This window comes from Rattus rattus, chromosome 7 (genome assembly GCF_011064425.1).
Source record: "Rattus rattus isolate New Zealand chromosome 7, Rrattus_CSIRO_v1, whole genome shotgun sequence".
Lineage (NCBI taxonomy): Eukaryota > Metazoa > Chordata > Mammalia > Rodentia > Muridae > Rattus > Rattus rattus.
Genome location: NC_046160.1, coordinates 23,749,761 through 23,771,828, shown reverse-complemented (window position 1 = coordinate 23,771,828; position 22,068 = coordinate 23,749,761). Strand labels below are relative to the sequence as shown.

Here is a 22,068-nt window from a genome sequence, read left to right as displayed (position 1 = left end):
GTTAAGCGCCCTGGCCACTCTTCATTGGGTGTGATTCCCAGCACCCACATGAAGGCTCACGGCCATCTGTAACTCCAGTTCCAGGGGGTCAGATGCCCTCTTCTGGCCTTTATGGGCACTGAACACATGTGAACACATACACACACACACACACACACACACACACACACACACACACACACAGCTAATACCCATAGACATAAATAATTAAACTTTAAAAAACGAAGTTTAAGAAACCTGGAAAATAAGCATGCTAACAGAAAGAGCATCTTTTTTTGTCCGACTTTGTGCAGTTTGCTACATAAAATCTTGACTTGAACTACTAACATGTAAATGAGAAGTACCAAAGAACGGTCTCCTGCCGGCGATATACCAGCAAAGTGGCCTTCAGATCCACAGGCTTTATCCAGGCTAGAAAGGACTGCCCAGCAGAGTTTTTATAAGATGCTAAATACGGACTCTCAGGGACCAAGATAGTCATTTTCTGTACCTGACCTAGCTGGTCTCGGTCAGGTAACCCTGTAGTTTGCAGTAGTTTTGAGTGTGTTATTTGTCTGTTCTAGAAGGCTCACAGGAGGACTAGAATCTGGTCCCACAGAACTGTTTTATTTGTGGCAGTAAGTTACTGTCTGCAGAGGTGAATTCTCTCACATGTTCCCAGATGTGGTCCATGCTTGTCACTGTCTTGTGTTCTGGTTTTCTGTAGGTAAAGCAGCTGAGCCGACATTTTCAGATTTATCCTTTTTCATTGAGGAAACCAAACTCAGATTGACTAGGACTGGAAGAGAAGAGTATCGGTCCGTAATCTTGAGGAAGTACTGTAAATAGATGCGTGTAAATACTTCATCCATCACCATTGACCTAAACGGATCTGCTTGACAGACATGGGATCTCAGTGTGCGCTGTGTGGACGGAAGAACAAAGCATGGGCTGAGCTTGTGGAATTTCGGACTTTCTAACTCCCAGCTTATTTTATTTTATTTTTTTACAGAACCACGAGACATTTGGTTAAGCACAGTGTACATTAAACCAGCTAATGTTCCTAGATTCATGAGTCCATACATTTTGACTCCTACAGAGTAGAAGATGATTTACTTTTATGTTTAAAGTCCCCAGATTGATTCAGGAACACTAATAACATTCAGACAGCCACAGCCTTTCTTAGCATCTGATAATTTATGGCAGGTCTATAGCTGTGGGAATGATAGCCCAAATTTAATGTAGAAAGCGTCAAAAAAGTCTGTTCAGCCAGAGATGCCAGGGACTCCAGAACAGTGTACAGTTGCCAAACCCTGGTTGTTCTCCGGTGACTCGCCTTCCCCTGCTGTGGCGGTCATCGAGTATTCCTGCCTCTTGCTGTAGCTGAATCCTGACAAGTGATTAATCTTCTAGAGTGAAATGCTCTGCTGTTGCTCAGCAGAGAGCGGGTTGTAACCACAGCTGGCCAGTGTGGCATAGTTCATTGTCTCATTGGGCAGGTCCTCTGTCAGCAGTGCATTGCTGGGATTGGGTGCCTATAGCTGTGATTTCTAAGAATACACACGACAGTCCCCGTCTTGCGCACTCACTTGTGAGGATATAGATAAAGTACCTTGTGAGAGGAAATCTAAGCTGGAGTTAGGAGTCTCAGAACTCCACGTTGAGCATCCACAGTTAGTATCCTGACCCTGTCTGCCCAGTCTTTTCTTACTTTCATTCTCTCCTGGGGGTGAGGTGCTGTGGTTTTTATTCTCACACAGAATAAAGCAGAGAGATAGTCTCTTTGTCCTAACTACCCACCTCCCTATTTGAAGAAAACTTTTGATATATATGCCTTACTGAGTATTTACTCCCTTAATATGACTCAAAATAATTTTTGAGGTTTACTGACAACATAAAAAAAAAATCCCTTCCGCTGTATTGTGGTTATTTATAAATCACACCTTTTTATGAATGTGGATATTTCCTTCCTTTGGACTTTGTCTTTATTTAGTTTGGTGGTGGTGAAATTTACTTGCTGATTTTATTTTCCACTGAATGAAGTTTGTGCTTAAATGAAGAGTGTGTCTTAAACCCTTTTTTTTGGACAGGTTGCACTTGGATAACATAGGCACCGCTGTGTTGATATGTAATTAAATTCGTAACTCTTATTTATCTATGAATGTAACCATCCTTAAATGTTGTAGCTCATTCCTTTGTTGAACATCTGTCTGCTGCTTTGTAAAAAAAAAACAAACAAACAAAACCAAAACCATTGATACTTCACGGAAACATTTTGAAATTGTAATCATTGGCATCCAGGCTGTTGGAAGTGAGTGGAGGAGCTGGCTTACAGACCTGTGCTTGGCTTCAGTTGTCTGTAAGGCTTACGTGTGTTGGGGACATTCTCTGAGACAAAACAATGGAAGCAAAACTTGATGAGAAGTTGATGTGGAAAATGCTGGTTAGTCGATTACCATCATGGAGGCGGGAAGGTGAGCCAGTTATGTGATGATAACCGGTCTGTGCACCTCGTGTTCTGCCTGACTTGTTAGGTGTTTGGCTAATCATTCTACTGTTTTCTTGACCTTGTACACAAAAATATTCATTTGTATAAAGGAAAATGACCGATAAATATTTATAAAATAATGAATTTGGACCACAGGCTTTCTTCACCTTGTATAGTAGACTGAAGAATCATGTCCTATAATTTTGGGGCTTTTTTTTTTTCTCCAAAATGTGTGTTGTTTTTATTGCATCAAGTAGATTTTAAAAAAATGTTTTGTGCCTTTTTTTTTTTTTTTTACACCTGCCTCTGTGATAGTGAGGAATTCTGTTTCTGGTTAGTTTTGTCGACACTGTCGAATAGAAGAGGAGGCTGCTGTCAAGGGGGAGTGGAAGTGAGCCGTGTCTCAGAATCCTGTGGCCTCGCATCCCTCCTGGCTGCTCACGCCCTGCGTCCTGACGGCCATCTTGATGGGCCCATTTGTCGTAGCAGATGCAGGGCTTGACTGTCAGGAGCTCTGTGTGTCCGTCACCCCCTTCCTGTATACTTTCCCAATGTAAAAGGTACTGCAGGCTTTTGGGAGCATAAGCACTTTGCTCTCAGTACTTGAGGAATAAAGGGCCTGACCCAGGCCATGCGTTTGCATTTCGATGCTGCTGGATCCACCCACACTACAGACGGACACTGTCAGTCAGAAGTTTCTTTTCAGGTTATGGTATGAAAAAGCCCATTCAAGCTTTTCAGAAAATAACATCCCTGTATTTGAGAGGGTGTGGGATACAACATTAATAATACTTGGATAGAGGCTGCTGCCTGACCTTTCAATGATACTTATATCCTATCGCAGTCCACTGTTTGAAATTGTCCTAATCACTGTCTTTGCTTCAAAAAATACTAATAGAGTTTATAGGTTTTAGAGCAACAGAGTAACTTTGAAGTAAAAATATAACCGTTCACTTGGCATTTTAGTGTTTATGATTGAAATACTTCTAATTCCAATTTCGAACAGGAGATGTTGTGCATGGTTTATTAGCACTGCTAATAGGCCGTTTGCTCGCTCCCGAGGTGGTGGAAGAGAGGTGTGCATCTGAGGTTAGCACACGCTAAATTACATTAAGGGAATATGTTGTAATCAGAAGGGGTAGGAAGGCACTTTGCTTCCTGAAGCCAACTTCAATTCCATGAACTATGGAGAGTAAATAGGTCATTTGGAGGTGTTTAAGTCCAGGACTCCTTTGTCTCTTTAAAATGTAACTTGAAATCTACTTGTAACTCCTCACAGTGAGCCAACACCGAGGACAGAAACAGCTCACTGTGTCCTGGCTTGGTTGCAGCCAGATGTTGCCATGTTGATATGGTGAATGCCTTTAATATCTTGGCTGGTGAAGGACTGGGAACAACCCTAGAGAAGGTTACCCTGAGGTCTGCAGCTTTAACTCTGGGTCTCCAAATTAGCCAGAAACAGATAGAGAGATGGAATTGGTTGTGGAGATGCTTGTGTTCCAGACGCTGTCTTCGTGACTGACTTCTGGATTTGATCAAGCCCTCTTTAGGAACTCTGTGATGTCAGGCCAGAGTTTTCTTTGTCCAATGAAATGTCATTTTAAGCAGCATGCCCTGTCTTGAACACTCACTGTGGGTGAGTGATCGTATCGTAGTTTGCTGCTCTGCGACAGCCTTCCAGAAAGAATCTTAACCTAGCACGATGCACTGATGCCCTTTGCATTTAAAGCGACAGTCCTAAACAGTAAAGTGGTTAATCGCTGCTAAACTTAGATGCATGATGCTCTACGAATTTGAAAAACTAGTGTAAATTTCTGCTTTTCCTTTCCTATGTAGCCCAATGGATTTTGTATATATTAGGTGTTTTGTTTCTCTGTTTTTGTTTCTAAATTGTCTTTGACAGTGGGACAAATGGCTGACATCACAACAGGCAGTAACCTCAGGGTATGTGGTAAATCATGGTGGTCTAACTTTTCCAGAGAGAGAGACAGTGATGTGTCTGTGATGGGCTGTGGGGATTGGACTTGCTAGCTGATTTATTTCCAGTGTTTTACAAACTAAGTGTAACTTACTTTCTAACCTGCATGTTGTCACATGCTTTGCTCGCTAGTTACTATCTGCTGCCTTTTAAGCAGGGATATATTCTTTTTATAGATATCTGCTGAGCTCACGTTTAGGGTAGCAGAAGGAATTGTGACATTTAGTCTCCTCCCACAAGCAGCTTGAGCAAAGAGTTTTGTTCATTCCGTGAGGAAGACCAGGTTCCCAGGACAGATTTTGGAGTAATTGACAGGGGCTTGTCTCTAGGCAAATACCATTGGGCAGAACAGAAAGGTTGTTCCGGGCTTTTAGATTCTTGTCTTCCCTTTCAGAAAATCATTCTTAGAGAGCTGGATGGAGTCAGAGAGTCCAGCTGCTTTTATGGTAGTTGGACCGTGGCCACTGAGAGTCTAAAATAGGACCAGTGAGTGCCCTTTCAGTAGCACTAAAACGGAAATCAAAGATAGTGGTGAGGCCAGGGAATGACCAAGTACCGCGGATGTTTTCTATCATGCTAGCTAAGATCTTTTAAGCAGTTTCTTTGGGTAACAAAATAAGAGCTGGAGTGGGTTTCTTTGTAAACAGAAATAATCCTCCATGGATTCTCGATTGTGATATTCTTGGTAAGCACCCTTGGCTGCAGCGCTCACCTGTAGAGATTTCTGTAAGTCTATAGTAGTGAGCATCAGAGCTGCTCACCAACTCTGCTGTCCCATGTTAACCTTCAGATAGCTTTATCAGAGCAGCCATTCCAGAGACAAAGACTCAGTTATGTCTAATGGTTAGCTCATTTCAAAATGTCCCAAGGGAGCAGAATTCAGCATTGAACTCAGAATTTCAGTTTAAAAAAAAAATCCCGGGGTTGGGGGTTTAGCTCAGTGGTAGAGCGCTTGCCTAGCAAACGCAAGGCCCTGGGTTCGGTCCCCAGCTCCGAAAAAAAAGAAAAAAAAAAAAAAAACCTTTTTGGGCAGAATGGAAGACAATAATGACCAAGGTACATGGGAAGCCACATGCTCTTGCCCTTCTTGCCTCATGGTGCATTAAGTGGGTGGCAGCTGAAGAAAATACAGTCCTGCTTTCTTGAGTGAGAGTTTATGGCCTATGCTTTGAACAGGCAGCAGGGACTGTGGCTGAGAGTTTAATGTGGTGCCTTTATGGGTAGACTCTCTGTAGTCTTCTGAAGCAAGAGTAAAATTTCTTCCCAGATACTTAAAAACCGTCACTAGAGCAGGTGGGGTGTGTTTGCCGCAAAGAATGAGAAAGATACCAGAGAGGAAGAAAAAGAGGACATAAGATCCTTCCCCTTTCGAGTGCGTCAGTTGTAGTTGGCCTGTATTAAATTAGGCTGTGTTGCCGTGTTAAATTAGCATTTATTTCCTCCGGTCCCATGTGCTCTATGTTTACACGTTCACTGTGTACACCTGTTCTCCGTATGTATCTGATAAGGGATCTAATAGAGTTTGCCCTTGATTCTCAGCCAGGTGGCAACCCTCATTAACCTGTTGCTTTGTGTGGGCTCGGTGTGCCCATGGCTCACATCTGAAGCCACGTCCCCCCTGGAACCGTGACCCTTCCCCTCCAGGTTATCTCGGCCCTGAGAAAGCCCTCCAAGTATATCCAGTTCCACGTCCCTTTCACCAGGGAACCTGGAGCCAGAAAGACTGGTTTCGAAAGCGCTGGCTATTATCTTTGGGGTTGAGGTTTCTGGGTCTGCCAGGCCATCTCTCGGCTGGGAGGAGCTTTGGGAGCAGTTTGCCTGTGGACGCCATCTGGGAGATACTTGATCTTGCTGAAGCAGAGCTCTGAGCCTGCTTCACTTCACCAGAATGTTCCAAGTCTTGTGGTTCGATGTATAGTAGCATACTCTGGGTTGTTTGAGTGTGGGTTCTGCATTCTCTGTGTTACCGTTCCCCGTCATTAGTCCATATAATCAGGACCTGACTGTTGTCACCAGAGTCTAGAAACCTTGACCCTTGACCTTTCAACTGGATTTTATGTTTGTGTCTGCTGCTATGGACTCCAACTTTAAGGCAGTAGGTTTTAGTTTTCAATGGTTTAATTCTTTATTGATAAATATTTATTGTAATAAAAAATAAATAATTTTTAAATCCTTTTAATTGTTTTCAAGTTGTCTCTTTTGGTCCTTGGTAGATGCAGAGGGGGAGGCACTGTAACAGAAAGCTGCTCAGTGCAGAGCCAGTCATGCATTAAAGCACAAGAGTATGGGTCTTGTTTGGTTTGGGGTTTTGTTTGTTTGTTTGTTTTTGTTTTTGTTTTTGTTTTTTTTAGATAAGAGTTATTTAGCTGCATTGGTCCCGAGATGACCTTTGCTTTCTGATCTTGTTCCTCCTGCCCTCACTGGCCTTCCACCAGGCCTGGTTTAGAGTGTGTTGGGGACCCAGCTGAACCACATTGCTTGCCCTACGAAGGGGGTTGTTGCTCTGGTGATTGCTGGTTGGGTATAAAAAGATCAGCTTGCTTCCGAAGACCATCCTGGTGTGACTTTCAGTACCAGACAGGGGATGGCAACACTTGATTCCTTGGGGAAAGTGTGGAAATAATAACCACACTTGGTTTTTCTAATCATTTTACCATCTTTATTAACTTTTTAAAGACAGGGTCTCATGTTGCCCGGGCTGGCCTCAAATACCTTGTAGCTGAAGATGACTGAACTTCAGAGCCTCTTGGCCTTACTTGCTGGGCACTAAGATCATAGTCATGTGTCACCACAGCCAGTGCGGGGACTCGAACCTAGGATTTCATGTTTGCCAGGCAGGCTCTCTACCAGCTGATCTACACCCCCCCCACCCTCTAGTTTAAGTTAAAAAAACAAACCTTTCGGTTGTTGTCCAAATTCTGATATGGCTCCTCTGGCTCCTTGCCTCACACTTAAGTTTTAAACATCCATTTATTGGCAGCAGAGTTGTGCCAGTGCCCACTTGTTGGTGGCAAGACAATCTGTGGCCTTTGTTCTTTTTCTGCTATGGGAGTCCCATGGATGGAACTCAAGAGGCCGGGCTTGGCGGCGTGCAAGCACTTTTACCCCCTGAGCATCTTCTGGTCCACTCATACTTTTTTTTTTTTTTAAGATCTATTTATCTTATGTATGCAAGCACATACATGGTCTCTGTCTTCAGACACACCAGAAGAGGGCATCCGATCCCATTACAGACGGTTGTGAGCCACCATGTGGTTTGAACTCAGAACCTCTGGAAGAGCAGTCAGTGTTCATAACCACTGAGCCATCTATCTCTCCACCCCACCCCACCTCCCTTCCTACTTTAAAGATATTAAAATTGGATAAAGATTCCCTTCTGGAAATCTAATTGGTAAGATTTACAGAAATTACACATCTGCTACATATGAGCGGGGAGGCCTAGGTCCAGCCTCAGTGGGAGAAGAAGCACCCAGCTTCGCAGAGACTCAAAGTGCCAAGGTGGGAGGGACACCAAGGTGGGAGCCCCCACCTGCTCAGAGGAGAAGGGGAAGGGGGTTGGGGGAAGGATTATGGGAGGGGAGCAGTGAGCAGAAGTGAACAAGTAAAAAAAAATTTTTAAAGATTTTAAAAAATTTACATAGATTGGGATATACAAATAAACCAAGAAGATTCTAAGGGTTTGATGGGTTTTCTGGCCTCCCCAAACTCCAATAAGGTAATTCAGTATGAGCATACAGATGTGGAATTATGACCAATGTGTAGTCCCCGCTGTCCCTGAAACCTGCAAATAAGCCCAACGGCTGGTTGTGGTGTTGCATACCTCTCATCCCAGAGCTGGGGGATTGCCTGGAGGTCAAAGCCCACCTTTACCTACAATGTGAGCGAACACCAAGCTAGCCAGACCCTGTAAGACCCTGCCTACATCAACAGACAAAACTCTGTGTTATGACGCCTGCAGCTGGGGACTTAGGGGTCCCCAGACTTGTGTAAATCAGGTGCCCACTGCACAGCGAGCTGCCCAACCAGGTTAAGACCTGGTCCCTACAAGCAGGTACCTGCATCATGATAGGGTTTCAGGATATCCACTGATGTGTTATCCTTGAAATATTAGTGGAAGCCTAGCAGGGACAGTGCCCTTCACAGAGAGCCCGGGTATTGGACTGTATCCTTGCCAGTGATGAGGATGGCAAGGACGCCAACATGGTCCTTACTGTTTCACGTGCAGCCTGTGACAACTGGAGAGCCAAACCTTTTTCCTGACTGCTGTCGATTTCATTGATACAAGGACTGACCATTTGGGCATCTAGATCTTTCCTGAATTAATCTCTGAACAGCTGTCAGTCTGTTGTAGCAAGTTACCCCCGTGGTGAGCCACCGGTCCCAGTCGAAGGACTTCCCAGTTATCCATCCCCTTTGTGGAAGTTTCCTAAGTGTTTTCCTTCTGTGAATTTATTGTTCAAAGGTGTTTCTCAGAATAGTCCTCTGCCTTTGGAAGCTACGAGGAGCAGATACTGGATGCTGGTCAGTCAGCAGGGCAAAGACCTTTTCTAAAGCCCCCTGGGCTGTCTTGGTCTTTCTGTAGAACACTCTGTCCCATACAAACAAAAACAAAACTGTAATGAGTGAGGTCACACTTAGTCTACCACAGAGCATAAGCTGGCCTTGAAATCACCCCTACCTTAGGTTCCTCAGTGCAGAAGTTACAGACACATATGACCCCCACCCACCCCATTATAAAGTAGGTGTGTGTACACGCATGCACGAAGTGATGTCCTGCTAGTTAAGGTCGAAGTCTATCATTGTCTGGATAGCCTTCTGGGGCTCAGTGCAATATGGAGGGCTCCCTTCACTGGCAGGGCTTCCCCTTGACCTTGCTTCCCCATGCTAATGAGGCATTTCGGTGCTGTAAGCCTTCAGCCAATGACCTTTGCCCATCTTGAATGTTTCAACCCGCTGCTCCATCCACCAAAACTATAAGCCTTGAATCATCAGGTAAAGTTGATCTACAGCTGATCTACTGTCTTCATTTGTTACAGGTACTCACAGGGCTTCCAAACACCTCCCTTTGTCCTTGTGGACCAATATCGGTCAACAGTACCCAGGGACAGGGAGGGTCACAACACAGAAGCTAGAAGGGGAGATCATGTGGATCTGGGGTTACGTGCAGTTTCGAGCCACTCAATGTGAATATGGGGAACTGAACTCAGGTCCTCTGGACGAGCTCTTCATAGCTGAACCGTGTCTTCTGCTGCACCATGTTATCTTTTGCTTGTTTGGAATTCTAGGGGGTGAATCCAGAGCCTTGTACATACTAGGCAAATGCAATTTCACTGAACTGTACCTCCAACTTCCGTTTTAAAACAGCTGTCCCAAATATGGAGAAGAAAGGAATGAGATCTAAAAGTTGTCAATGGCCAAACAGCAAAAAAACTGGGAGTTAGGGTTCTCTAGAGCCATAGGACTCGGGGAGTGAATCTTGCTTTCCCTCCCTCCCTCCTCTCCCTTCCCCTCCCCCTCCCTTTCCCTCTCTCCCTCCTCTTTCCTTTCTCTATCTATATATAGAGAGATATAGATAGATAAAGATATATATATGTATGTATATGTATATATATGCACAGATACCATGGGATGAATCGTGAATCTATTTTCTCTATATATACTATAAATAGAGATAGAGATATTTTTCTCCATATGTTTAAATATGTGTATAAATACATACATATATAGAATTTATTGGCGTGACTTACAGGCTGCAGTTCTACTAACAATGACTGGCTGTGAATGGAAAATCCAAGAATCTAGTTGTCGCTCAGTCCCACAAGACTGGGCGTCTCAGCTTGTTTTCTGTATAAGCTAGAATCCTGAAGTAGGCTCTAATGGATGTTCTAGCAAGGTGAGGGCAAGCAGGCAGAGAGCAAAACCTTCCTTCTCCCATGTCCTTATATGGGCTTCCAGCAGAAACTGGTCCAGACTAAAGGTGTGTCTCAATACCTGGAACAAAAACTTGAGTCGTCCAGCCTTAAGATCTGGGTCACGGGTGTGCCCTCCATTTCTTGATCCCGAAAGTTTATTAAATGCACCCCTTGTCAATGTGACACAAATCCTATCTCATGTCCAAATGAAAGCAACCAGGTCATAATAACGCCTAACACAACTGTCCCTCATATAACTGCATACACATTGTAAATTTAGAGTTGGTGGCATCTCTTGGGGACATCCTTTTAGTGTCTCAAACTTAAATATGATAACCATTGACATTCTCTTAATTGATGTTAAAGAAATTGGGGAAAGGGGGTTGGGGATTTAGCTCAGTGGTAGAGCGCTTGCCTAGCAAGCGCAAGACCCTGGGTTCGGTCCCCAGCTCCGGAGGGGGAAAAAATTGGGGGAAAAAACCCATCTGCTCAAAAGCATTTCTTGACAAAATCCAAACAGAAGCACACACGTCAGTTACAATCTTTGTTTCTGCAACTGGTCACGTGGCCTAGATGGTATTTATAACTTCCTTCCTCTACCACCCTTTCTATATTTCCTCCACCCTCCGCAAACACCTCAGAGGGTCTTGGCTCTTCCTGGAGAAGTGGCCCATGTCTTCATTCCTGATGGGCCTGTGCCCTTTGCCGTCCTGCCTGGATTGAGCTGTTGTAATTTCTCGTGGACTTTAATCACAGGACAGTTTAGTACCAAGAGATAACGTAAAGGATATCCTGTACTTCAGACATAATCCTTCTAGCCTCAATTGTGAAAAGGTAATCCAATTTCCCAATGGCAATTTGGATCTCTCACCCCTCCAAACACTGTTCTTTCTTTCTTAGCCCTGTTGGTTTAAGAGCATTAAAAGCCTAAAGTGACCAGGGGGAAGTCTGGGATTCCAGTTCAATGGAAGGTTTGTTGTGGCTCTTGGCAGGAACACTCTATCCTCTGACACCAAAACTTCTAGGCCAGCAGAATTTAGGGTTGTGGGAAAAGGAAGCAAAAAAATTTCCTAGAGGGTCCCTAGGAGTGATAGTGGAGTGTTCTCTACCCCTTGATTCCTGAATCTCTGGATCCTGGCTATGGGAGAAACCACACCATATTATCAGGCTCTGATTCAAAGCAAGTACTTGCCGGGGTCCAGCCTCAGCACAGGATCGGAGTTCTCAATTGGAAGCAGGGATATCTGGAAGGCACATAATAAATATAAACAGACTACATTTTTTTTTCTCTTTTCTTTTTTTCGGAGCTGGGGACTGAACCCAGGGCCTTGCGCTTGCTAGGCAAGCGCTCTACCACTGAGCCAAATCCCCAACCCCCACAGACTACTTTTTGGGTACAAACTGACAGACAATTTCACAGCTTAAAAGTTTTCTCCGGGGCTGGGATTTAGCTCACGGTAGAGCGCTTACCTAGGAAGCGCAAGGCCCTGGTTCGATCCCCAACTCCAAAAAAAAAAAAGAACCAAAAAAAAAAAAAAAAAAAAAAAAAAAAAAAGTTTCTCTCCCTCCCTCTCTCCTTTCTCTCCCTCTCCCTCTCCCTCCCCACCCCCATCTCCCCTCCTCACTCACAGCTCGAGGCTGCACACACTGCGTTCTCTTGCACACTCTGCTTTTTTCTATTGTGCTTTTCTTTTCTCGAACTCCCACACTCATGCACACCTCTGTTCATTACCCTTTCATAGTCACACACACTCTTCACACACACACCTCACACATATCGCACACACACCACGTGCACTCTCCTTTCACTCACACACACAATCTTCATACACACCTCGCATTCTCTCTTCACTCACTCTGCACATGCTCTTCTCATGCTCTCTCATTCGCTCTCTCATTCGCTCTCACATTCGCTCCCTCATTCACTCTCTAGCCTTTCTCTTGCCCCAGTCTTTTATTGATAATCCAAAGGAGGTAGAAAAAAGACATTGTATAATCATTGCCAAATCAAATTCAAAAAAATAACCACATCCTACAAAGAATTAAGAATTACAATTGTGGGGTTGGGGATTTAGATCAGTGGTAGAGCGCTTGCCTAGCAAGCGCAAGGCCCTGGGTTCGGTCCCCAGCTCTGAAAAAAAGAAAAAAAAAAAAAAAAAGAATTACAATTGTTTCCCCAAAGTTTCAAGCTTCCTCTATTCCCAGACCTGTGGCCAAAATAATAACAATTGCAAACTTATCATTAAACTTTCACTTTTAACTTATTATACTTCAGAGCTCAAAGCTCCGAGGTCAGCTACTTGCATTTTCCTGTGAAGCTCTATGATAAATGACGTGGGCAAAGCTGCCAGGCGGTGGCCAGAAAGAATCAAGTTAACCCTTAGCTCAGTGGTTCCGCAAGCTTTCTGTTCCTTGCACACAATGACTCTCGTAAGAGTCTCAGTATTTTGATTTAGTTTTACTAGTATATAATTTTATATATTCTATACTTCCTTATCCAGAAACCAGTCTCAAATGTTATGTAAAACTTATTTCCTAACTTCAATAACTTTTTCCTTTCTTGGTCTCAATGTTGGCTCTAATTAATTTTCTTTTTTCTTTTATTTTTTATTTTTTGGTTCTTTTTTTCAGAGCTGGGGACTGAACCCAGGGCCTTGTGCTTCCTAGGCAAGCGCTCTACCACTAAGCTAAATCCCCAACCCCTCTAATTAATTTTCTAATAATTTCTTTAAAGTTTCTTTGCAAGTCAAGCATTAATCTGGAACTCCTATTGTGCAGTTATTACATTGTTGCCAAGATGAGAACACACAGCATGCACCTGGGCCATTAGGGCTGTGCTGTGCTGTGCCCCTATGCCTCAATTTCCAATTGTTTAAGAATCATAACATCAAGGAACATCTAGTTTCACAGAATTCACCAGAGCAGAAGGAGAAAGAAGAAGGAAAGTCAGATATAATAGAATAATTATGTACAACAAGGCCAACTGCACAAATGAAAGGCAGTCATGCACAAATGAAATCTATACAGCCATTGTCCAGGGCTAAGGTTAGGAGAAATGAGAACAAACTTTTTACAAAGAGCTGCTGTGGGCTACTGAGATGTCTCCATCCCGGCCTACTGCTGGCAGCCTCTTATTTCAGATGGCGGGTCCCCTGGAGGGATGTGTCTCCTGCTTCTAGGGTCCCAGACACTACTCTCTTTACAAGGAACTGCCACGGGCCTACTGCTGGCAGTCCCTGTCATCCTATGCTGTTCCCAGCATTTACTGCCTTCTGAAGACCCCTGCCCCAGCCCTCCAGGCAGTTGCCATCTGATTGGAGCTCTAATCGTGTCTTCAAAAGGCCATTCCCTCTTTCTATCAGACCAGCTGCTTCAGGAACACGGTACAGCCAATGGATTCCACGGTCATGGGCCCACTGCCATACTTCTCTGGCTGTGAAATGAGTTCCTTGATCAGAAGCAGTACTGCGTGGAATACCATGATGGTGGATAAGGCATTCTGTAAGTCCACCGAGGGTGGTTTTGGCAGACCAGTATGTGCAGGAAAGGCAAATCCATAACTAGAATAAGGATATACTCCAGTAAGGGCAAAATATCCTTTCCACAGGGAAAGTGTCCAGTGTGGTCACCCTGCCACTCGGTTGCTGGCTGGTCACCCTGGGGAGTAGCGCGGTTGGTCTCTGCTATGGACAGATGTGGCATTCAGCAGCAGCCGTGGCCAGGTCAGCCTTGGCGAGCGGAAGTCCATGTTGTTGAGCTCATGCATGCTCCCCATCTCTGCCACTGTGACCCTTGTGCGTGTGCCCATTGGGCAGTGACAGGAATGGCTGACCCTCCAGAGAACAGAACAGCCTATCTAATGGACTACCGAATGTCTGTCCGAAGTCGTCTTTTGATGAGCGTCTACATGGCGTACAAAGACCTTCACTTTCTTTGCCCGTTCGGAGAGATCTCTCCACACACTTCTTCCCCAGTTGTCTTTCTCACCAATTTTCCAATCATGATCTTCCCAAGGCCCTGACCATCCAGCCAATCTGTTGGGTACAGCCCAGGAGTCGGTGAATAATTGTACATCTGGCCAATTTTTTTCTTCCAAACAAACTGTAATCCATGTGTACTGCCTTAAGTTCTGCCCACCATGAAGATTCCACTTTTTTTTTTTTTTTTGGTTCTTTTTTTGGAGCTGGGGACCGAACCCAGGGCCTTGTGCTTCCTAGGCAAGCGCTCTACTACTGAGCTAAATCCCCAACCCCGAAGATTCCCCTTTTAACAGTATCTTTCAGGGTTGTCCCAGAAAGGGGTTGTAAGGCTGCAACTGTCCACTTCTGGGTGGAGCCTGCATGACGTGCAGAGCCGTCAGTAAACCAGGCCCTAGTCTCCTCTTCTTCAGTCAGCCATCATAGGGAACACCGCAACAGGCTATAGGCGCATGCTTGGCAGCAGATGGCATCGTAACAGGAATAGAGACCATAGGCGTTTGGGCAACTTCTTCATGTAACTTGCTTGTGCCTTCAGGACCCGCTTGGGCCCGGTCACATATATACCAGTTCCATTTGGACTCTTAAGAATTTCACTGAGGTAAAAGGCCTTTGAATTTTGGTTGGATTTATTTCCCCTCCTCTGATATGCTTATGTGTTACCAATGAATCAGCCCGGTGCCATCAATGTAGTGCACCAGTGTGAAACAACCAAGATCCCTTCTAGGTTTAGAGAGATGGCTCAGTGGTTAAGAGCACTGACTGCTCTTCCAGAGGTCCTGAGTTTAATTCCCAGCAACCACATGGTGATTCACAACCACCTATAGTGGGAGCTGATGCCCTCTTCTGGTGGGTCTGAAGACAGCTTACAGTATACTCACACACATTTAATAAATAATTTTAAAAATCACTTCTAACTAAGTTATGACACAGGGCAGGAGAGTTAATATATCACTGAGGCAAAATTGTAAAGGTATATTGCTAGTTTTGCTAACCAAAAGCAAATTGCTTCTGGTGGTCTTTATGGACAGGTACTGAGAAGAAGGAATTCGCTAGGTCAATAGCTGCGTACCAGGTCCCGGGAGACGTGTGAATTTGCTACATCCGGACAGCAGCTGCAATCAGTTACTACCTGACTGAGTTTTTGATAGTTAGGTGTCATTCCCCATGATCCATCTGTCTTCTGCACTGGAGAGAGAGAGAGAGAGAGAGAGAGAGAGAGAGAGAGAGAGAGAGAGAGAGAGAGAGAGAGAGAGAGAGAGAGAGGAGTGTTGAAGGGAAATGTTGTGGGAACCACCACCCCTGCATCTTTCAAGTCCTCGATGGTGGCACTGTAGGGCACCCTCCAGTGGTGAACGACGGTACTGCGCATGCGCAGGTTTTGCACCTGGTGTCAGTTGGCCATTAATATGCTAATGAGGGGCGGTGAGGTGAGGTGATTCGTTCTTTGCCAATCCCTGGAGGACAAGTAGTGGGGTGATAGTGGGGTGATAGTGGGGTGACCCGTGCCCCACCAATCCCTGAGAGATTATTAGCATACTGTTGTGTATATAAGGCGAGCGAATTTGCCGCTCGTGGTCCCCGTATCAGCAATGAAGGTGTCCTGCAATAAAGGCTGTTGACAAGGATCCGACGGTGTTGCGTCTTCCTTGCCAGACGAGGCGGGCGTGACATGGCACTAAATTCTGCATTTCCTCCAGTGATACAATACTGGTTTTGATTCACTATTTTCTTTGGCTGAGGCAACTCTAAAGGCTTCCATTTAGCCTTTCAAACCATAATAGCCCTCACTCCACAGGTCAGGGAACCAATGTGAGAATTCTGCCACCTTGTAAGTATATCTATCCCAATTATACATTCTGGAACTGGGGAGATAACCACAGGATGTGTTCAGGGACCTGCTGGACCTACTGTGAGTCGGACATTAGCCCAAACTCCATCAATCACCTGACCTCCTACTTTTACTGGTGGGCCATCATGTTTCTTGGGATTTCCCAGTGTCAGCATCAATTAAGAACCAGTATTCAATAGATCCTGGAAACTTTGATCCTTTCCTTTCCCCCAGTGTATGGCCTTGTAAAAAGCTGTAGGTCCCTCTGGGGAAGAACTGGAGAAAGGCTAACAGTGAAACTCTTAGGGGTCTTATGAAAGTCCTTCCTTATGGAAACCTGGCTACCCCTTCATTCAAGGGGTTCTGGGTCTGCAAACTGGCCAAGATTGCCTTTTGCAAGAATCGAATGAATATAGCCTTTCTTTCATTTGTTTTGAGGATTTTTTTTTTTCTGATTCATATCAAGCAAATGCAGTAGGCTTCCTATCCATTTCCTGCCTGGAAACACCATGACTAGCCTGTACCGAAGGTCGGTATGAGTCATGGTCATGCTGTTATAAAATGCATCTTGTCTCTGCTGACCATTAGGAGGTATACCATTATGAACATTGTTTTGTCTACTCTGCCCATATAACTACAATCATCTTGCTTCTGGTGACTCTTTGTTGCTACTGGCCCCTACTACCTTAGTGCCCAATTAAACCCATTGCCTTTAATTCGTTCAATTGAGCAGCAGCATCTCCAACCCTGAGGTCAGGCACAAGCAGAAGGGCAGACAACAAAGCTCTTCAAACGTGTGGAGCCCCTCTCACCGTTTTGCATCTTATAGGATTAGGGAAGGGTGCGTTTTCTGGGCCTTCCCATTGTGGAGGATTAGGTTTTAGCTCACCCGCTCTTGCATTGCAGTTTCCCTGAGACATGAAACCCCCTCATCAGCACTAAGCCAAGGAATATCTAGCGGGTATAAGTCCCCAGGTTCAGTCTCCAGTGCTACAAAATAAAACTCTTGAGTGGTTTGCTTTTGGGATAGTGTCTTGAAATGTAGCCCAGGCTATAGTCTTCCTATCTCAGCCTCCCAGAGGGCTGATTATGAACCACCATGTCTGCACTTCTGGGTAAAATTGTTGTTGTTGTTGTTGTTACTGTGTAGGGCTTTACACTTCTTATTTTAATTCATTTCGTTTAGAGACAGGGCCTCATTCTGAAGCCCAGGATGACCTGGAACACATTCCTCAGTGCCAGGGTTACAGGAGAGGGGTTTTTGTTTTGTTTTGTGTGTCCTGCCCATAGTGCTTCCACGAACCGACCCACTTGCTGGTGTAGGCAAATTCTTTACCATTGGGCCATACCATAAGCCCACAGGCATGGTTTTAATTTTTTTTATCTTTATTAACTTGAGTATTTCTTATTTTCATTTCGATTATTATTCCCCTTCCCAGTTTCTGGGCCAACATCCCCTTCCATCCTCCCCCCTCCCCTTCTATATGTGCTTCCCCTCCCCACCCTCCCCCCATTACCGCCCTTCCCCCAACAATCACGTTCACTGGGGGTTCAGTCTTGGCAGGACCCAGGGCTTCCCCTTCCACTGGTGCTCTTACTAGGATATTCATTGCTACCTATGAGGTCAGAGTCCAGGGTCAGTCCATGTATAGTCTTTGGTAGTGGCTTAGTCCCTGGAAGCTCTGGTTGGTTGGCATTGTTGTTCATATGAGGCCTCAAGCCCCTTCAAGCTCTTCCAGACCTTTCTCTGATTCCTTCAACGGGGGTCCCGATCTCAGTTCAGTGGATTGCTGCTGGCATTCGCCTATGTATTCATGGTTTTAATTTTTAATGAGAACACTTTTTACATGTATGTTTTTATCTGCTCATGTGCCACTGCAGCATGTGACAGTCAGAGGACAACATGTCAGAACTGCCTCTTTTTCCACAGTGTGAGCCTAAAGGATTGAACTCTATTTGGCAAGAAACATTAACTGCCGAGCCATCTCTCTGGCCCCAGAACATTATTTTTGTTGACAAGGGGCACAGGATACCTAAGGAATAATGTCTTCCCCCCAGCCACCCTCTGCAGACAGATGCTTTAAGAGAGCGGTGGTGTCCTGGGTTACTTCCTTCCGAACCATTCTCCTGCACCCTCCTGGCTACAGACGATGAACGATGAACGTACTTGGATTCACACTTCCAAAAAACGCAACGGGCTGAGGTGGTCTCCCACTGTGCTTGAGGAAAGGAAGCACTGTTCCTAGCTTTAGTGCAATGCTTTTCATGTTGCAGGTACTCAGTTATTTTGGAGGAAAAGTGCCTTGTAGGAATGTTCATTCGGGAAGTGGATGCTAAATTGGGCTTTCGGAAAGAGATGAGGTGCGGCTTGTTCTAGCTGCCTTCGTGGAGTCAGGTCAACCCTTCCAAACCAACTTCAGGCAAGGGGAATAAAGTCCACATCTGGGATTAAAATATACAATTCTTAGTGCGTTACAAAGAAGCTGGACCCGAGCGCCCTCGCGACAGCTAGCCAGCGATGGGTCAGGTGACTGCTTTCCCTTGGCAACGGCTTGTTCCTAGCAACCGGGCTGCTGGTCCAGGCGGAGCTGCCAGTGGGTCGCCGCCATGAATCCATCAGGAAGCATTGGGGTCCTAGAGCAGAATGGGGAAGAACACTTAGCTCCCCCAATTCTCGGGCCCTCGGTGAATTCGGATAACCCGCAGGAGCGAATCCAGGCCCGGCGCCTTCGCATCGCTGCCCGCCAGGAAGCCAGAAGGCGGTGAGCTCGGTGGCAGGATGGTGGGGTGGGGAGTGCCGAGTGCCAAGCCCAGTGTGTGTGTATTCCCTGGGTGTGAGCAGGAAAACGTTTCTTTTACAACATTCAGGCAGTGAGTTTTGGGACAGCTAGGGCTACACAGCAGGACCTTGTCCCAATATTTAAAAATAAAAATAAAAAGTTCTAGGTCAGCTTTAGTCCAGAGGCTATAGTTTGTGACCTGATTTAATGGACCGTGAACTGTCAAAGAGTCGGTTATCTCCAATCTACTGAGAATACCTTATAACAAAGGTCAGGACAATTACCACAGCCAGTGAGCATGTGTGGTTGTATGTTTCACGCAAAGGTGAATGCCTTGATCCATTTTGAAATTAAAAAAAAAAAAATTAAACAGAACAAAGCCTGGTTTAGTGGCTTATGCCTTTAATCCCAGTACTTAAAAGGCAGAGGCAGGGCAGATCTCTTTGAGGTCAGGGCTAGCCTGGACTACATAGGAAGGACTTGATGCCTCAAAATAAAAATAAAATAAGAGTAAAAGTTTTCATTTCAATTAGTGGCCACACTCACTGGGCCTAAGGCCACGACAGCCTAGCAAAGATGGGCAGCTGCTTGTTTGTGCTTGCAGAAACCGAAGACCGTTGTCTAGACTCCCTCCAGGTATTGCAAGTGCCAGACCTGAGTTAGGAGGGGGTGTCATGGGGGCCACCACACTTGCATCCCCACCACGCTCCCTAGGCCTTGGTGTCTTTATTAGCTTAGGCGCAGTTTAAAAGACATCCATTTGGCTTCCACAAGATGAGAACTCTTGTTCATTGGTCACCAGACTTCATGGGACAGTTCTTCAACTTCTAAGCCATTCACTCCATTTTTAGTTTTGGGGGTCTGGGTGCCTCCATCCTGGTTGGGCAAGCCATGATCTGGTTAGCATGTCTAAGTATCGTGGTAACTCAGATCTGTTTTTAATCATCCTAACACCGTCTGGGTATCTCCTTCCCCGGCGTTTCCCTGATGGCCATCAGTCCCCTTGGGGAAGGGTTAGGAGCATCATTACACTATGTATTTGCCATTGTGTTCCATGCTCTTCCTCTTGGGATCCCTGCCAGCTCTTTAGTTAGGAGATTCTGGGATGAGAACTGGGGATGGTTCAGGAACTGGGCAAGGCGGGAGCATCCTTGGTTTGCTTGTCTGTTGCTGCTGTCTTTGGCTGACAGGTGAACTGGACTCTTGTCTGTCCTTCTACTTGGCTCCAAATGATGCCACATTTCTCCATCTCCAAAGTGGTCGGTGAATGTGGCCTTTAACAAGGAGACTGGGAATTGAGTTGATGTGCAGGAAGTTCGTATTCTAATGAGGGAGAGAAGACAAATTAAAGTGTAGGTTAAGCAAGTGTCGTTATGACTATGAGCTATGACAAGGACAGCAAAGGGACCTGAAGCCAGCTTGAGAAGGAACCAGCTGCTCCTCCTCCTCCTCCTCCTCCTCCTCCTCCTCCTCCTCCTCCTCCTCCTCCTCCTCCTCCTCCTCCTCCTCCTCCCTTCTTTTTTGTAAGAATGGGGGAGGGTTCATCAATCCTTCTTGACCACCGCCTTCCTCATGGCTGCCAGCAGGTGACTCAGCTCCTCCCGCTTTCTCTCAGCACGGATGTGCATGCCTACCTCTTCTTCTTCTTTTTTTTTTTTCTTCTTCTTCTTTTTTTCCGGAGCTGGGGACCGAACTCAGGGCCTTGCGCTTGCTAGGCAAGCGCTCTACCACTGAGCTAAATCCCCAACCCCGCCTACCCTCTTCTTGATGAACTTGAGTGCGCGCTTGTCCTTGGACACTTTGAGCAACTCCATGGCGCGCCACTCGTGGGCAGTAAAGCCGCACACCTCCCGGATCATGTCCCTCATGAACTTGGTGTGCTTGGTGAGGCGCCCGCAGCATCGTTTGTGTCTTGGCTTGCTGATATTCTTCCATCACCTGTAGCCCTTGTTGAGGCCCACGGTCATGGGGTAGCGCAGGGCCATGGCTGCTGCTCTCCAATGGCGGCCCGGACGGGAAGCAGGAACCAGCTTCAAAAGGAGGCACTGAGCTAGGTTATAGTGAGACATTTATTGTCAGGCGTGATGGCACACAGCTTTAATCCCAGCACTTGGGAGGCAGAGGCAGGAGGATCTCTGAGTTGGAGGCCAGTCTGGACTACAAGAGAGAGTTCCAGGACAGCCAGGGCTACACAGAGAAACTCGGTCTTGTAGGGGTGTAGGGGTTGGGATCGGGGACATTTATTGGGTGTGATAACAGTCTATGATAATGTCTGATCAAAATTAAGGCCACAGGGGTTGGGGATTTAGCTCAGTGGTAGAGCAAGGCCCTGGGTTTGGTCCTCAGCTCAGGGGAAAAAGAAAAAAGAAAAAAGAAAAAAAATTAAGGCCACTTTCTTGATGGGTAGGGGGTCGCTTTCATGTTCAAATTACTCAGCTCACTGGGGCTGGAGGAGGTGTGGCTGAGGAGACCTGGGCGGGGAGAAGACAGTTACTCTGGTTCTGGTGAGGCTCGGGATTGGCCTGAACTCTGTGGCAATGATCTAGAGAGAAGCAGATGAACTCAGGATAAAATTTGAAGTTGAATCTGATAGATACTTCTGATTGGCTTTTTTGAGCAGAAGACAGTGTGACCTCTGTGTGTGTGTGTGGGGGGGGCATGGTTTGAGTGCACATGCACGCACACACGCAAATGAATAATAGGTAAATATTTTTTAAAAAGATAGGAGTCATTAGATATGGTGGCATTTTCCTATAGCCCTAGCTCTTGGGAGGCAGAAGGCAGGCATCTCTGAGTTTGAGGCCGGCTGGTCAAAATAAGGAGTTTGAGGCCAGCCAGGGCAGCACAATGAAACCTTGTCTCAAAAACAAGACAAAAAAAAAAAACATGAAAGAGGCCTGGAGAAGTGGTTAAGAGCAGTGACCGTTCTTTCAGAGGAACTGGGTTTGGTTTTTAATACCCCATAGAAGTTCACAACTGTCTCTAACTCCAGTTCCAGGGGATCCAATGCTCTCTTCTAGCTTCTGTGGACACTAAGCAGGCACATGGTACACAGACATACATGTAGGCAAAACACCTGTAGTAGTAATAATAATAATAATAATAATAATAATAATAATATAA

The 22,068-nt window shown here is 45.6% G+C and overlaps 2 protein-coding genes and 1 pseudogene across 2 annotated transcripts in view; 2 read left to right on the top strand and 1 right to left on the bottom strand.

Annotated features, from left to right (window-relative positions):
- Positions 1-6,624, top strand: part of Selenoi (selenoprotein I) — a 41,855-nt gene extending 35,231 nt beyond the window's left edge. Inside the window, exon 10 of the mRNA XM_032909049.1 lies at positions 707-6,624. Coding sequence (XP_032764940.1) covers positions 707-805 — 99 coding nt within the window. The 3' untranslated portion in view covers positions 806-6,624. The remainder of the gene's footprint in view (positions 1-706) is intronic.
- A 12,109-nt stretch (positions 6,625-18,733) lies between these two features.
- Positions 18,734-22,068, top strand: part of Drc1 (dynein regulatory complex subunit 1) — a 35,771-nt gene continuing 32,436 nt past the window's right edge. The window contains exon 1 of the mRNA XM_032909048.1: positions 18,734-18,927. Within this exon, the coding sequence (XP_032764939.1) occupies positions 18,773-18,927 (155 nt within the window). The 5' untranslated portion in view covers positions 18,734-18,772. The remainder of the gene's footprint in view (positions 18,928-22,068) is intronic.
- Positions 20,490-20,930, bottom strand: LOC116906009 (annotated as a pseudogene).